The 16345-nt window shown below is 42.5% G+C and overlaps 1 protein-coding gene across 22 annotated transcripts in view; it reads left to right on the forward strand.

Annotated features, from left to right (window-relative positions):
* The window catches only part of NRXN1 (neurexin 1), a 1122745-nt gene that overhangs the window by 545423 nt on the left and 560977 nt on the right, over positions 1–16345 (forward strand). For all 22 annotated transcript variants that reach the window (XM_060309978.1, XM_060309980.1, XM_060309991.1 and 19 more), the window contains 2 exons: positions 3207–3588; positions 4799–4989. In XM_060309978.1, the coding sequence (XP_060165961.1) occupies positions 3207–3588; positions 4799–4989 (573 nt within the window). The remainder of the gene's footprint in view (positions 1–3206; positions 3589–4798; positions 4990–16345) is intronic.

A 16345-nucleotide genomic window follows, 5' to 3' on the forward strand; every position in this document is an offset into this window, starting at 1 on the left:
AGATTTCTGTGCAAACACACCACCCAGGTGGTTGTTTCTTATTGGAGATTATCATCAATCTGGATGCCCCAGACACTGAGCAGAGGCATTCTGTTAATCTCAAATTCTCCTTTTCCAGTAAATCTCTAGGAAAGATGCTGCATTTTTTTAACGAGTGGAGCCTTAAAAATATTTCTCCTTCATTGTCCTTTATTTTTTCTTAGTCGATATATGTATACAATAGTAGAGGTGGCTACATTGCCAACTGAGGATTAAACATGGGAATAAATTTTGAGGAAAAAAGGATTTTTAAAAGGCAGCAGTAAATGTTTTCTTAGGCAGTGGATAATGGCTTTTAGGTGCTCATTCTCCTTCATGAGCAAACATATCTGCCATTAGTGTCAATGCAATTTATATATGCTTATTAAGGGGAGAATAGGCTCTTGAACGTGGGCCATAATGATTTTTCTTGTAATTGGGCCATGGCTGCTCCAATGCTTTTTTACTACTTTTTTATTATGTATGCTCTGCATACATATTCTATTCCTTTGAGAAAAGAAAACAGACAATACGTGTTATTTTTATCACTGAACTTCTTTCTCAGTTCTGCTGAACAAAATGTGCTTCCCTATTTCAGAGCTGCCAAGAACTGGACAATTGGGAGTCATATTTAATTTCAAGTATTAGAAATATTTTTTCTGGATATTCTCATACTGTCAGTTGGTTCATTAATGTAGCTTTTAAGAAGAAAACATGACCGTTTCAGGAGCAGGGTGGGTTCACCAAGTTAAGACTCAGATTTTAATATAATGAAAAAGATAAAATAACTCAAGGAGATAGAAAAGCCCAAGTAATTCTTTTCAGCTTTGCATATTCTTCATTCTATTTAGCTTGTTAATTCAGTGTTACTGGTGTCTCTAGTGTTTTATATTTGAAAATTATTAAAGGCTAATTTTATTTGCTACCCAAGAGGTAGTTCCACACAGACTAGTATTGAGGTCACTGAACAAAAGAACTGAAGAAGGGGAGAAAAGTGATGTCATATGAGAAACCAGAATTGCTAAGGATTTAACAGTATTTTTGCTTGGGATAGACAAGAAGGAGGTATAGTGGGGAGGAAGGAGGAGAGACAACTGTTCACAGTGCTATTTTTTGTATTAAAAATAAAAACACATTTGCAGAGAAGGAATCAGAACAAACTAATAACTGAAAAGGGAACATGCCAAGGGATGACAGGACTGCCGTTGTCAGGATCAAGGACTAGTAAAGAGGTATGGAAATTAAGGAGCATTAAGTACAGCTCAGGGGAGAGTTTTTTATACCAATGAGTTTGTTAACATCAAAATCAATTAAGTATGCGGGCAATTTTTCTTGTGCATCAAAAAGTATGCCTTTTATGATTTAATTACAGGCATTTCCTTTCAAATGCCACCTAGTATTTTATTGTTTTTTTCTAAAAAAATGGAAATCTGTCAGACTGGTTGAAGGAGGCCCACAAAGGGGGGTGTTCAATCTTTATTACACCTGGGAAGAAGGTTCAGTGCATCTCTCCCAGGGCTGAGACTGGGATTGGCTCTAATTCATATTTTCATTAATATCAGGGATGATGGGATAGGGAAAGCTCGATAAAATTTCCAATTACGCCAAACTGAGTAGTGAAGCTAACACCTGGAAGAACTTGACTGCAATTTAAATGACCTTTTTGAGTTTCTGAAGAAAGTGATTGAGTTTAATTAGACAAGAACAAGATGCAAGGAGCAAATCACTAGCAATGATAAGAGTACTTTACCGCTGTGCTTTAGAAAGCAAGTTCACATCTTTTTTAATTTTGACTTCAACTTTGCAGGTAGGTACAATGATCACTCTGGAGGTAGGGACGGGACTAAGTAGGCTTTTAATGGGGTTGGCAGAGAAATATGGCAGGATGAACAGGGATGGGGTTGAGTTGAAGAGTGAATCACTAAATAAATTGGCAACCAAGCTTCACACTAGGGTGTTTAATAGAAGAGTATACCTTGTGGTAATGTGGAATAATTTTACTGGTATTCTTAAAATTGGACATGCCTTGAACTGGTATGTTGTGCTCAATTTAGGTATCCAAAACCTAAGTGCAAGGAAAATGGCAGAGGGCCAGAAGAGATCAACAGGAATTCTTCGTGATTGGGAGACTAGGTCTAGGAAAGACGGAATTATTCAATATAGAAAAGAGAATGTGAAAAGTACATATTTAACTTCAAACACATTTTCATGGTTCGTAATTGGAAGAATAGTCAGCAGCTTTTCATTATTTCTATTGATATAGGAAAATATACAGTTACTTTTTGTTTTTCTTGAAGAACATACTTTTTTTTTTTTAAAGGGCATATGCGTTTGTTTGTGTGTGTGTGTGTGTGTGTGTTTTAAAGAAGATGTTGGGGATAGGAGTTTATTAATTAATTAATTTATTTATTTTTGCTGTGTTGGGTCTTCCTTTCTGTGCGAGGGCTTTCTCTAGTTGTGGCAAGCAGGGGCCACTCTTCATCGCGTTGCGTGGGCCTCTCACTATTGCGGCCTCTCTTGTTGCGGAGCACAGGCTCCAGACGCACAGGCTCAGTAGTTGTGGCTCACGGGCCCAGTTGCTCCGCGACATGTGGGATCCTCCCAGACCAGCGTTTAAACCCGTGTCCCCTACATTAGCAGGCAGATTCTCAACCACTGCGGCACCAGGGAAGCCCCGAAGAACATTCTTTATAAAGACAAACATCACACCACCATGGAGCTGGGATGTATCACTTTCTACTGGGATGATTTAGGATAGTCATTGCCCCTAATCCTCCTCCATTCCCTCCCTCCCTTCCTTCCTCCCTCCCTCCCTCCCTCCCTCCCTCCCTTCCTCCCTTCCTTTTCCTTTCTCTCTCTTCTTCCTCTTACCCTTTCTCTCTTCCTTTCTTCAGTTTTTCCTTCCTTTATTCTTTCTTCTAGTTTTAAAAAATTCTGCAACTTTAGTTAATGAGGATCATTTTTGTTAAGACTAAAATTTGGACAGAGATTAAAACTTGACCTAAGAAAGTTTTATTAAGTAATTCAGCCTCACCATGTAAGGTCATTTCTCATGTTTACTATACATAACTGAATATCAAGGAGGTCTGTAGATCCTTGCATTTTAAAATGTGATTTTGCTATGGAAGTCTAAAGTTGAAAGTGCCCTTCAGATGCAGAAAATAATAATACACCATCTTCTCTTTTAGGTCAAATGGCGGGGGATCATACGAGGCTGGAGTTTCATAACATAGAGACTGGCATCATCACGGAACGCCGGTATCTGTCTTCTGTTCCCTCCAACTTCATTGGACACCTGCAGAGCCTGACATTTAATGGAATGGCATACATTGACTTGTGTAAAAATGGCGACATAGATTATTGTGAGCTCAATGCCAGGTTTGGCTTCAGGAACATCATAGCAGACCCTGTCACCTTCAAGACCAAATCGAGCTATGTTGCCTTAGCTACGTTGCAAGCCTACACTTCTATGCATCTTTTTTTCCAGTTCAAGACAACATCCCTAGATGGACTAATTCTGTATAACAGTGGGGATGGAAACGACTTTATTGTGGTTGAATTAGTTAAAGGGTAAGTACAGGTCCGTTCAATGACAAACAGAGCTTTATGAAAATGAACCTCAAGTTCCACAATTACACATTAAACAGAAGGTGGTGGGCAGGGAGGGTCGTTTGCAAATAATGCATTTGTTTAAACCACTTTTTAGGTATCTTATAAAGTTAATAGGGATTCAGTACAGTTTTTTATATCTACATTTCCATACATAAGGTGCAAATAGCGTCGAGTTCTAATTTACTGTAGGCATTCCATAAGTCTTACTCTTCAAATGTGGGTATCTTTACTACGCACATGGTAATTCCACAAAAGAATTTCTACACTTGTCGGCTAAGTTAAATAGCTAAATTAAATAGCTAATTCATGCAAGCAGATTACTTCAACTCCACAAAATCCCATTTAATTGAGGCTTAATTCTATGTCAGAGTTTCTTGAAGAATTTAGAAAGATTTTTATGACATTTCCTTGAAACTGTGATGAACATTTGGTATCTTTTAATTGATTTAGGTATTTATTCATTCAGTCGGTGAATATCATTGCACACTTACAATTGGCTAGATAATATGCCACACGCTAGTTTACATATATATATATATATATACATTCCTTGCCACTCCTGTGCACACTTCAGATTCCACCAACCCCAAGGCACACAGATGCACACCACCAGAGGGGATACAGGTGAACACATAAATTTAGCAGAAAAGCACCAGGAAGTTTCTTAATACGATCTTGGGCAAAGGTTCAGGAGATTATTTAGCAAAATTAGGAAAACCTATGAGTCCGGGAGTGGCTACCTGAGCTGGTCTTGAAGGATGAGTGCACATTTCCCATAGAGAAATGGGCATTCAAGATGGCAGGAAACAAGTGCAGGAAGCTGAGAATCGCCAGTTCTGTGTGGTTGGCAAAGGATGGAGAGAGTGGTGGAAATAGGGAATGAGTAGTGACAGATATTTATCTTCCACAGCGATGAAGTGGAGTATGGACCACAATTTTAAAAATATTTTCACTATTTCCTGTATTGAAGACAATGAATAATCCTCCTTGCTGAAACAGAGTAGTGTTTCTTACCCTCTTGTCAGTTGAGCTTCTGCACAACTCACTCTCATGACTTCTAGCAAGGATGCAACCACCTGAAGAAGAGATCTCTGTTTGTAATAAGCAGTTTGACTCCATCAGAAATTCAAAAAGTGATGACACTTTTCCACCTTCCCTTTTTTCCCAGGTACTTACATTACGTGTTTGATTTGGGAAATGGTGCTAACCTCATCAAAGGGAGCTCAAATAAACCTCTCAATGACAATCAGTGGCACAACGTGATGATATCAAGGGACACCAGCAACCTCCACACTGTAAAGATTGACACGAAAATCACAACGCAAATCACAGCGGGAGCCAGGAACTTGGACCTTAAGAGTAAGTGCACGGAGTCGGAGCAGCAGGCAGGAGCCCATATGGTTTGTGCTCGTGTGGTACATCCTTTGCTTTGGCGGTGGGGGGAGGGGGCGCGGGGTGTGGGTACCTTTTGCAAAGACTGACCAGAATTTCATCTCCAACATGTAATTAATAATACAACACACAAGCCTCTGCTCCCCCTTTAATGTGGCAGAAACACGTCTTTTTAATAGCAGCTCAAAAATGCAATACCTAAGAATGCATGCATGATTAAAATTTAAGGAGTGAGAAGAACCTATCCTAGTCTTGATATTATAAAGAAAAGTAGGCGTTTGCAAGTTTCTTTAGTCCCAACAGCTTTTAGTTGATTTGGAGTCAAGGTAGCCAGATACCTACTGAGTTTCTTCTAGAGCTTATTAGTTTTCTCTTCTTGGTGAGGTTTCCTAGATACTTACGGAGCCTCTCACCAACAGGGGTCTGAGGCTGGCTTATACCCTGTGTCTCCAATGGTGAACCCCTCCCAACACCCACAAACACCAATGGGAATGTTCTTTCACCAGCTGCTAAGGAAGTCTTAACAGACTTTTTCCTTCCTTATTTTTTTTTTAAACATCTTTATTGGAGTATAATTGCTTTACATTTCCTTCCGTATTGATACTTGATTTCTCAAGTGAGCAAGACAAAATACTTAGAAAATCTGTCAATAATGGAAAATAACAGAAGTTTCTATTTGAATGGGTCTTTGTGATTCGCTAAGAGCATGTCCATATATCCATCTCACTTAACACAACAAGAAGCATTGGACGAGATGTTATTAGCACTTCGTTGTGAATGTAGGAAATCTGAGCTTTGAATGGCTTGCCCAGGGTTAAAACAACTACTTCAGCAGAGCAAATCGTAACCCCAGTTCTGACACATGGCCCCTCCATTGCTCCTTCTGCACTGCCTGGGTGCATTCCAAAGCCCTGCAGGGATCATCATGGTCATCATTTTTGCTTGGCAAGAGCTGTTCATTTGTACTGATGGGATCTTTCCCTTTGATTTAAAAGATAAATACATAGGGGAGTTAGGGGACTGGAAAGAGAAAAACCCAACAGAATTCTTTCTAGAGAAAAAAAAGCTGTGAGTAAGGTGAAAGAAGACAGAAAAGGGTTTCACTTTCTGTAATTGCAGAATATATTTACAATCCCAGTACTATATTTGTCTAACACATAAAATGTGTGGTGATGGCTGTCTCCCTTCTCAGAGTGGGCCTCTTGTTAACTTCAAAGAGAGCCTGTTTGTACCTACAAATCTAATAGCTTAGCTCACAAAGTAGAATGAAATTCAAAGGAAATGCTGTTTTACAGTCTACACCTCTTTCTTCTTTCTGACTGAAGTGAATGGAGGGCATTTTCTGTCCCTGTTTCGTGGGTGCCCCTGTTTTGCACAGCGGGCTCTGGTGGTAATTGTCAAGGAAAGGGAGAGATTGTGACAGTCGTGTGCTGGCCATGCCAACCACCAAAGCTAAAGCAAAATGTCCTGTTTGTGTAGGGAGAGACCTCAGTAAGCATAAATGAGCTTCCCTAGAAACCCTGAACACTAGGGGGGACACTAAAATGTCTAGAAAAGAGCCAGTTCCTGCTTGATTGAAGTATGTGACATGCACAGACCTCCTCACTGAGGGAACAGAGAGGCAGTACCAGGCAGTGGGCATCTCATTGGACAATTAGGGCACTGTCTCCTAAGAAGTAAATATTTGCCTATTGTTCCTTAAAAAATTGAAGTGAGGGTGATTGGAGGACATGGTATGGGATTCTTTCTGGTGGTGGAGGGGACCTTTACAAACCTAAGAAACCCTCAGAGCTGATTTTTGTTAAAACGTTGAGTGTTTCAGGATTTTGAATATAAGAAGGGCTTTATCCATGATAAAAAGCTAAAACTATGAATTGAAAATAGCGTTTTATATAATATTAAGATCTAAGTATTGAATTCTGACTGAGTACATTTGTGTTTAAAAAAATAGCACAATTTAAATTTGAGGTACATTTCCAGATGTATAAAGAGATTCTATACTAATGACTATCCCCCTCTACCTTGTGAAGTTCCTTCCTGTTTACAGACTTAACCAAACCACGCCATAAGGTGAGAGCAAGTTCCTAAAATTAAAACTCGGGACTTCCCTGGTGGTCCAGTGGTTAAGACTTCACCTTCCAATGCAGGGGGTGCGTATCTGACCCCTGGTTGGGGAGCTAAGATCCCACATGCCTCATGGCCAAAAAAACCAAAAAACATGAAACAGAAGCAACATTGTAACAAATTCAGTAAGGACTTTAAAAATGGTCCACATCAAAAACAATTGTTCTTAAACTTAAACATTAAAAGTCAAAGCTGTGAACTCATCAGTTGGATGTGTGATCCAATGACAACAATAACCCCAAGAAGCCCCCTTGCCATGTGTGTCCCCAACTCGAGGGAGCCTGAGAAGAGAGCATGGTCCTGGGGTGGACATCTCTCAGTTTCCACAAGCACCGCCTTTTGGTGTGTGGGTCCAGGGGCCTTGGTCAGATAAGGAGTGTTTACTGAGCGCTGACGCTGTGCTCAGAGTGGAGAGCACAGGTGCGAAGAGGGCGGCAGGCTTCCTGTAACAAGAAGCTTTCTGTCCCGAGGAGAAGACTGACACCGAGGGAACATTGACAGGACAGAGAACAGGATTCCCTGGAGACACATCAGGACATTGAAAAGAATGTGGCGTCACCAGGTAGAATATTAGAGGAAGGATTGTTTCAGAGATACCTGAAGGATGAGTAAGCGTGATGAGGCATTGTTTCTCCTTCCCACCTGGATGCCGGCCCCTGGAATTAGGGGAGCTTAATGAGACAGGAGACCACAGACAGGAACTCTTCACTCTGAATTTAACAGCAGTCTCCTTTGTATGCTAGTCATGTAGGATTCAGCCACTCTCAATGCAGAAACAATGAGAGGTGACCGAATTTGGACAATGGTTTTATTTTATGTATTTTTTGGCCCTTATTGAATTAAAATTATCAGATTTATTCTACACTCTGTGTAAGGTCACTGCCATAATCTTTAGTTCTTCTCAGAGTGAGGTCAATCTGTTTAACTACATCAGAGTCCTATGATGGGGTTCTTGAGGTGCAAATTTCTGCAACCCCCTCAGACAGACTGAGGCAGGGATCATTTGAGAATGACTGCAGGGAAGGCCAGGTCGTCTGCATTTTTAAAGGGCACTCACTAATCTAGATGCTGAGTTGCAGAGCCCTGAATGAATGCAGTGTCTATGTCGAGGCCAAATTTAACTCACTTTCGAATTTTAGTACAAAATTTGGTTTTGCTTTTATGTTAGAGCTTTACTTTTGTTTTGTTTTGTTTTACTAGTCCTGGGCCAAAGTGACATTGGTTGCTTCAGGATCCTTGCTTGTATTTCTCATGTTACCATACCGGAAAAAGACGCTAGAGGGCAGCATAAGGCCGCAAAACCTGCCGTACGGGAGGCGGGAGCGGGGGAAAAAAGCCTCAACAGGCTCCACTGGCGCTGGGAAGTGGACCCTGTTTTCGCCCAACTAAAATTCCACAGTTAGCCTTTAGGATAACGCATGCCTTTGTTTGTGGCTCTGTTTCATTATATAGACAGGAGTTTAGTGTGAAAGTGTGCAAGCTAGGGGCCGCTTATCCCATTCCCCAGCTTGACTCGGAAGAAGGTAGTCAGAAATAGGTTAAGAGCCTAATCTCTCTGAGACGAGGAATTCCACGCAGGTGACCTTGTTGAAATTGCCTTTCGTGACACTGCCGCGTTCTCAGGGGCTTGTGTGTCTCTTCCCGCTGATACAGTTTTGCTTTCATCTTTATTTCCCAGCTGTTTGCGCTGCATCCCCTCTGGCTTTTATGTACAAGCTGCAGCACGCAGTGGAAAGAGCAGCAGAAATTCGCTCTCTGCAATGATTGCCTAGCACAGTTGTACTTACTTTCACTGTGGGACTTCTGAGTCCTGGCCCCTTTAGAGAGAGAAAGGGTTGGTGTAACTCTTCCTGCTGTTCCTTCTCTTGTTCCTGTATTTGACAAAAGTGTATGTTTGTGTGTGTATGTATATGGGAAGAGCTCATATGCATCGATTCCCTACTAAACACTAAATAGATTTAAATGAGCTTATTTTATTTAATCCTTGAAACTACCCAGGGACTTGAATTGAGGTCAGTCTTGCTAATTCGTTAATCTAGCTCAAGAGCAAAGATGAGGGGAAGGATTGTCTTTGGCCCCCATCTTCCATGGGTCCCCTTCCTTAAGACATTATTAAGTGTATCCTTCAGCAAATTGAGGAAAATTTACTTTGCGAGAAAAAAGTGAAAGATTCCTAGGCACAGAGGATACAGTGCCCTCAGGTGGCCACTTAGCAAAATTACTTAAAAGTGAATAATTCCTTCATAGGCCACATCTAGGTCAGCCCAGGCAGAGCTTTGACCTTTGTTTTCTCTCTCATACCCCAATTCCTTGGCCCTACGGGTTTTGAGCGAGCTCTCCCTCTGTCCTACCATCTTGTCTCTTCCCTTCTTACCACCATGACTAGTGTGTGCTTGTTAACCTTCCTTGTATCCCTCCTTAAATCTTACCTTGAAAGCAAACACCTGCTGTTGTTTATCCTGCTTCCAAGCCACTAAGAGCTCCCCTAAGCAGAGACAACTGGACTAGGGCTGTCATTTCAAATAGACTCAGTCTCTAAGCAGAGATTTGAGGATGAATAGCATTCTTGCTCTTTTCAGCTTGATCTCACATCAGCCTCTGTTACTCAGCTACCTACCCTCTCCAGTCCTGAATAGACCACATATCCCACCTTTTTCTACCCTTCAGTGTTTTAGACAAATCATTGCTGCAATAAATCAGGGATCCAGATTCTATTCCAAAACCCTGATCATGTTTAAATATACCCAAGCTTTGCGTACTCAGCCGTGTAACATCTGGTAGCCTGCTTGCCTTGCCCAGATAATTTACTCAAATACGAAACTTTCAGAGAAGAGTCCGACTTTGAGCTTAGCGTTAAAGCAGGAGATGGCATTGAACATGTTGTCTGTCCTGTTGGTTAGGCTATCTTTGTTAGATTTTTTTTTCTTTCTTTTTGTTTTTCGGTGTGTAAGGGAAAGAGATTTACTCACATTACTTCAGTTAATGGGAGATTATTTTAAGGATCCATTAGGAAGTAAGAGAGACAAGACATCCTTTCAGCTGCTGAACAACGAGACCACACAGAGAATAAAAACTTTGTTCTAACAGTCATACTGGGATCTCAAGAGCAGCCCTTCTACATGTTCCCTTGGATACAAATGCCCACTGCTCCCTAATTCAGGGCTGCACCACCGACCTCTCTCTGCTGTGTCTGCTCCCACTTAGATCATTCTTTCTCTCCTCTCAGAGACCGCTTCCTGGTCTCTCCTACTCTTGGCTTCTGCCTCATGGCTCCTACCTATTGCTTTTGCTCCTGTGTGCGTCTCCACTTCTGTCCACTCTCCTCTTCCTCTCACTTTCAGATTCCCCCCAAAACATGCTCTAACATGGTGAGTGGACTTGTCTAGAACACAACTGCATGGGCTTTTGCCCTGCTGCTTGTGGTCAGGCTCACTTCCTCAGACCGAGTAGCTGTAAACTCAGAGGTAGATTTGCATGGCATAAAACAGGAACTTAAAAGATGGTCTCTGGGAAGGAGGCTTTGGGCTTGGAAGGCTCTCGTAGCTTCCCAGAAGGAAGCAAGGTGATTTGCTTATTCAGAAGGGCCCTAAGGATCATGGCAGAAGGTGAAGAGGAGGGAATTAAGGGTTTTTTAAGCAGGTGAGTGGAGTTTATGGTGCGCTTGAGAATCATTCCTTTGGCTTCGGTGCAGAGGATGGGCTGAGGAAAGAAATTGCTCTGGAGGCAATTGTCATGGTACAGAACAGAGACAATCGGGCTCTGAGTACATAAAAGTAAGACTTGACATTTTTGTTACTCCGTTTCCCACATAAGAATTGAAAGACAATTAGAGATACGAAACTATTGTTTTTCTCCTGACGTCTCGATTGAATTCCCAGGCTTTGCAGAAATAAGCCTCAGTCTCCTCTGTTTACTAGAATGCCTTTGTCACTTTGTTTTAATACTACTCCCTCCTGCCCCCCGCCGTTGAGACATCCTTTCCCTCCCAGGCCCAGCTGCCTCGGACCTGCTGTCTAACGTTTGGCTTGGAAGTTCTTCCTTCTCCTTCTGTATAACCCTTGGACCAGCTTCCACGACTGCCACAGAGTTCTTCTTTATTCCCTACCAGTGAACTCTGTTTTCTTTCTTTTTTTTTAAATTCCTTCACTCATTGTACTTGTTCTGGAATCTCTTCTACGTTGGGTAGAGTTTTACTATGCACAGTTTTTTTCAACTCCCACCAATTCTATTATTTAAAATTTCTCTTCCCACTCTTAGGATCCTGGGAACTTAGAGCTTGGAGGGATCTTGGAGACACTTTGATCTGAGCCTTTCCTTATACACGTGAGAGACATGTGCTCAGGAGACTGTGCACAGCCAGCCAGATAGTCAGTGTTCTAGATCTGGCTGGTCTTCTGATGCCCAGTTTAACACTTTTCACAATAGACCAGGGACAGCAAGTTGCATTGCTCAGATTCACCTCAGTTTTCTGCTAGTGACAGCCTGGAACACATGCTGAAAAGAAATGAGGCCTTCTGTGGACTCACTGAAGAAGCCAGTTCATATGGTCCACCATGAGCTCAAGATGGAATATGGTAGCACATGGGTCACCCGTTAGCTTTTTTTTTTTTTTTTTTTGCGGGCCTCTCACTGTCGTGGCCTCTCCCGTTGCGGAGCACAGGCTCCGGACGCGCAGGCTCAGCGGCCATGGCTCACGGGCCCAGCCGCTCCGCGGCATGTGGGATCCTCCCGGACCAGGGCACGAACCCGCATCCCCTGCATCGGCAGGCGGACTCTCAACCACTGCGCCAACAGGGAAGCCCCCGTTAGCTTTTTATTCTGGTGCAACTTTAAGGACCTCAATCCTTCCCCTTTGCAGTTGCTCTGGGGAAGGTGTTATAGGGACTTAAGTGCTGATGCTTGTTCCTTCTCACCCTCGACCCTGGCTGAGCTCTGACAGCCACAGGGCTTGGCCTGTGTGCTTGGAATATCTGCAAGGATGTCCTCTTCCAGGAGAAATAGCTTCCCTCTCCTCCCACAGGAAAGCGTGACCCCCTAGAAATCCGAATCCAGCGCTCACATGCCTTTTGGACAAGGGGCCCGTTTCCCATGTCCCAGTGGGACGGTGATGAGATGAGATGAGCTCTTAAAGCTGGTACCATGTGTGCTGTGGAGAACAGAGTGCCTGCATGTGCTCAGAGCTGGGTCCTTAAGGGCCAGGCGACTGCTCACAAGACCTCAGCCTCATCACCGCTTGTCCCTCTTCAGGGAACGCCAGGAGTGCAGCTGAGCTGTCTGCTTAGAGGCTGAGCTTCTCGGCCAAGAGCTCCCTGTGTCAGGGCCATCTGGGAAGGAAAGCTCGGTATCACCTCTCTCACTGAGGAAGGCCTTAAGTCTTCAGTTTTCATGGCTCTCAGACCTCCCTCTTTTTTTCTGAAGGGAGAAAAATACAAAGGTCTTTGGAGTACAAGAAGCATAAACCCATATAGACTAACTTAAATGAAAAAGGGGGAAGTGGGGCAGAGTAGAGCATTCAAGGAACCCAAGGGCAAGAAAGAGAAAATTTACAGCTGGAGCTCATGAGAGCCGTATCAGGAAAGCTGTCAGCCACAAGCCAGCATCTCATCCCCTCCTGGTCTCCATGGGGGCTCTGAGCTGCCTTCTCCTGGCTTCCCAGGGAGCCTTCCTTCTCCTCCCTCTCTGCACACTGGCTTTCTCTGCTTTCACCAGCGTTGGCAAACGTGGCCTCCCCAGACCTGGCCTTCCACCCCCGACCAATTCAAATACTCAGGAGAGACTGACTTGACTTCCGGAGGCCTAGGGCCAAATTCTTGGGGGAGTAAATTTGATTGGAACACACGTCCTACCTGTGACCAGGGTTGGGGGATAGGAGGCAGGGTCACACTGTAAAACTACGACTGCTCTGGATTTGTTTGAAGAGATATTTGGACGGTCTACTTGGGGTATAAGTGGGGCCATTTAGGGCTCCAAAAGGTGATCTTTAAGCTGCTATGAAAATTCAAGGGGATGCCTTTGGCTTGCTCTGGACCAGGGGCTTGGGATTGAGGCTACGGTCATCTAGGTGGCGGGAAACCGGACATTGTATGGCCCCGATGTGTTCAGATGGCTCAAATCATAAATGCTTGGGTGAACAAAATTCTGTGGGTGGAGACAGAGACTGTGTCCATCGGGGGTCAGAGGCGGCACACGGGATTCAAAAGCCAGAAGCAGAAGTCGGAGTCTCACTGGAATTCACAGGGACACAGGAGGAAGGAAACCAGATTTTCATCCTCTGTGGAACTGGAAAGATTCAAACCAGGCCCCTCTAGATCTACAAAGGACAGAGAGGCCCCAGCTGGCATCTGGATAATATTACAATTGATCGTTATAAATCTCAAAAGTAAGTATCACTAGTATATTCAGGCAGTTGTTTCATTGAGTTAGGGTTTCGTAATAATGCAGCTCCAGCCCTCTTACACCGTGACTCAGAGGACAGCTAGCTTCTCCCCCCGACCCTGAACAATTCGTCTAGAGCCATGGGTCAAAATCGGAATAGACTGGAAAATTGGGTGGCCCTAGTACAAAGTCACCCCTACTATTGTAGAGATGCTTCAAAGCCAGTTCTGCTAACTTTACTCATGTAGGAAAGCCCATTTTTAATGCCACTGTGCTGCTGCTGGACCATGATTTTCATACACTGGAGGATACTTCCGATGCTACTTCAGAACCCCATGAGGTCAATCAGCGTTTCTTGTTAATGCCACATTAATGTGGTTTTCTGTGTCTGCTCTTAAAAGGGCCCTTTCTTGGCCTTTGCAATTAATTATTCAGGTTTTTCTTAAGGATAATGCAAGCAGCCCTATAGCTTTATACTTAAGTGTCAGGCTTGGGGTCAGACAGACTTGGGTGAAACAGCATCTCTACCATTTATTTCTGTGTGTCCTTAGGCAAAGGTCCACCATATCGTCTTCATCATCATCTGCTTTTCACTCAGCATTCGCTAAGAGACTTACATATATTATCCCCTTGTTCTTCGTGGCTAACTGATGAGGTTGCTGTACTTAGCCCCACGTTACAGATGATGAAGCTAAGGTGAGGCTTAGGAAGGTTAAACATGTCACCTAAACAGTAATGATAATAAAATCAAACGGTAATAATAATTATTTTAACCATTTCTGAGGGCTGATCACATCCCATGCACTCATAAATATTTTACTCATAAGATCTCATTTAATTCTCACAACTGTGCACAAGCTCAACCAGTGTATTCTTTAAAGCTCAGGTGTTTATAAGGAGGGTGGACTTGTAAGGCCCACCTGGGTATGACAGGGTTCGGCAATATTTAGGCCACTTTCCCATAACTGCCCTGGCACAGGACAGCCCAGCTGGCATTCCCGGGTTTCTTAGAGGTTGGTTATTAGCATTCCTAGCCACGCTGTACTAGGTTCTGTCCCCACCTCCACCCCCCAACTCCCCGCCCTGCTCCCCCTCAACACAAACACTGTTTGGATCTCCCACCACTGTTTTCACCTTGCAGTTCAGGGACTGTAAAAAGACTTCTTTAAGGTCCTGTACTAATGTACTGTATCTATAACCCAGCAATTCTGTATCCCTCAACCTCAAGAAACATGAAACAAGTTCTGCAGGAGACCTGAGAGCCTTCCCACTAGGCTTGGGGCTAGAATGTAGTCCTCCTTTATCGGGCAGTAGTGCAAATTTATCCCCCCGTAGGACTTACCTCAGAAAATACTCTTGGGCATCTTTCTTTCCAGTTTTGGACCCCTTTGCTGATGATGATGTTCTTGATATAACTGAGGGTTTCAAGGACTGAGAACCAGTATTTTATCATCTCCTTTGTAAATTTTGCATCTCAGTATCTGCCTCAGACTCACATTATCATATATCTATCATGTTGACACTTCAGTCAGAACCTCAATTTTGATGCTGTATTTTACAAGTATGATCTCTTAATCTTTACAACAATTAGATGAGTGAGACATTAGTGCTTCCATATTACAGATGAGAAAATGGAGACTTAGACTAAGGGAATTGCCCAAAAATAGAATTTGAACCCAGGTCCATAGAAATATTTAAATACTACTATATATATTTCCCAACATATTAGAAGGGATTCCTTCTGGATATCTAGAGTGAAAGATAGTACTTATATTAATTTTAGGGAAAAATGTCATGTAATAAAAGAAATTATTTCCTCCTTTGTATAAAACATAGTTCTTCAAACTTCTACATTCCTACCTGTGTAATGCTGCAAATGTCACTTCTGGTAATTACAGAATAACTGGGTATTTCTCCTTTCACTTTCCACTTGCTCTCCTATAGAACCTGTATATTGGTTCTGTTTCCTCAGCCCCTAAAGTCTTTGTCAAACACAACAGCCAACAATTTTAATTGCTGTGTGTCCTTAATATGTATTCTATAGAACATTTGCATTTATAGATGCTTAAAGCAGGCCCAGGCAAATGTAGTCCTTGGTTGGATGATTGGAGATTGGCCTATCAATCCATCATCAGCTTGTTCCAGTAGATTATTTGCTAGTCCGTTCAACTGTTAAGCCCTCCATTTTCCTAGCCTTTAGGGAAAGTTCCCCACACCTTCTCGACCCGCTTTTTGATTACTGCTGTTAACTATTTGCATTTCTCCTTAAGAATAATTTAAGTATTGGAAGAATAAAGTATTTGGAGACATGCCCTAGGGAATTTTATATACTATTCCAGTGGGATTTGATGACCTGATTGAGACTCTTCCATCCTTTAAGCACAGAAGCAATTTGTTCTTTGAAAAAAATACAGAAGAGTTCAGGTACTTAAGAAAAATGTGAGTTTTATTTGACTCTCTCAAGCTCATCATATTTTAAGAAGCTTTTTGGCAATGTCTGTAAAGCTTTTTTGTGCGCTTTGTATCACTTTGTCCTTTCAGGCTCTCCAGAAAACCCTGGTGGCTTTCCCCTCTTTTCTTCTGTATATCTAAGTGTGGAGAGCAGGTGACATTTTTGACCTGCATTAAACAGGCCATTATGATGGAGAAGAGCTGTTCTTTTATACTTTTTGTACACCACTAGATCTTCCCCACCCAAAATAAATGTACATTTATTTTGAAATAGGAAAAGAAAATTTCTTTGAACTAAGAAAAGTTATTTTGAAAAAGAAAGCCAAGTTGTTATACTGAGCTCCTCAAAATTTCAGGAAAGATAACAGGTTTG

The sequence above is a fragment of the Globicephala melas genome, chromosome 12, assembly GCF_963455315.2.
Source record: "Globicephala melas chromosome 12, mGloMel1.2, whole genome shotgun sequence".
Lineage (NCBI taxonomy): Eukaryota > Metazoa > Chordata > Mammalia > Artiodactyla > Delphinidae > Globicephala > Globicephala melas.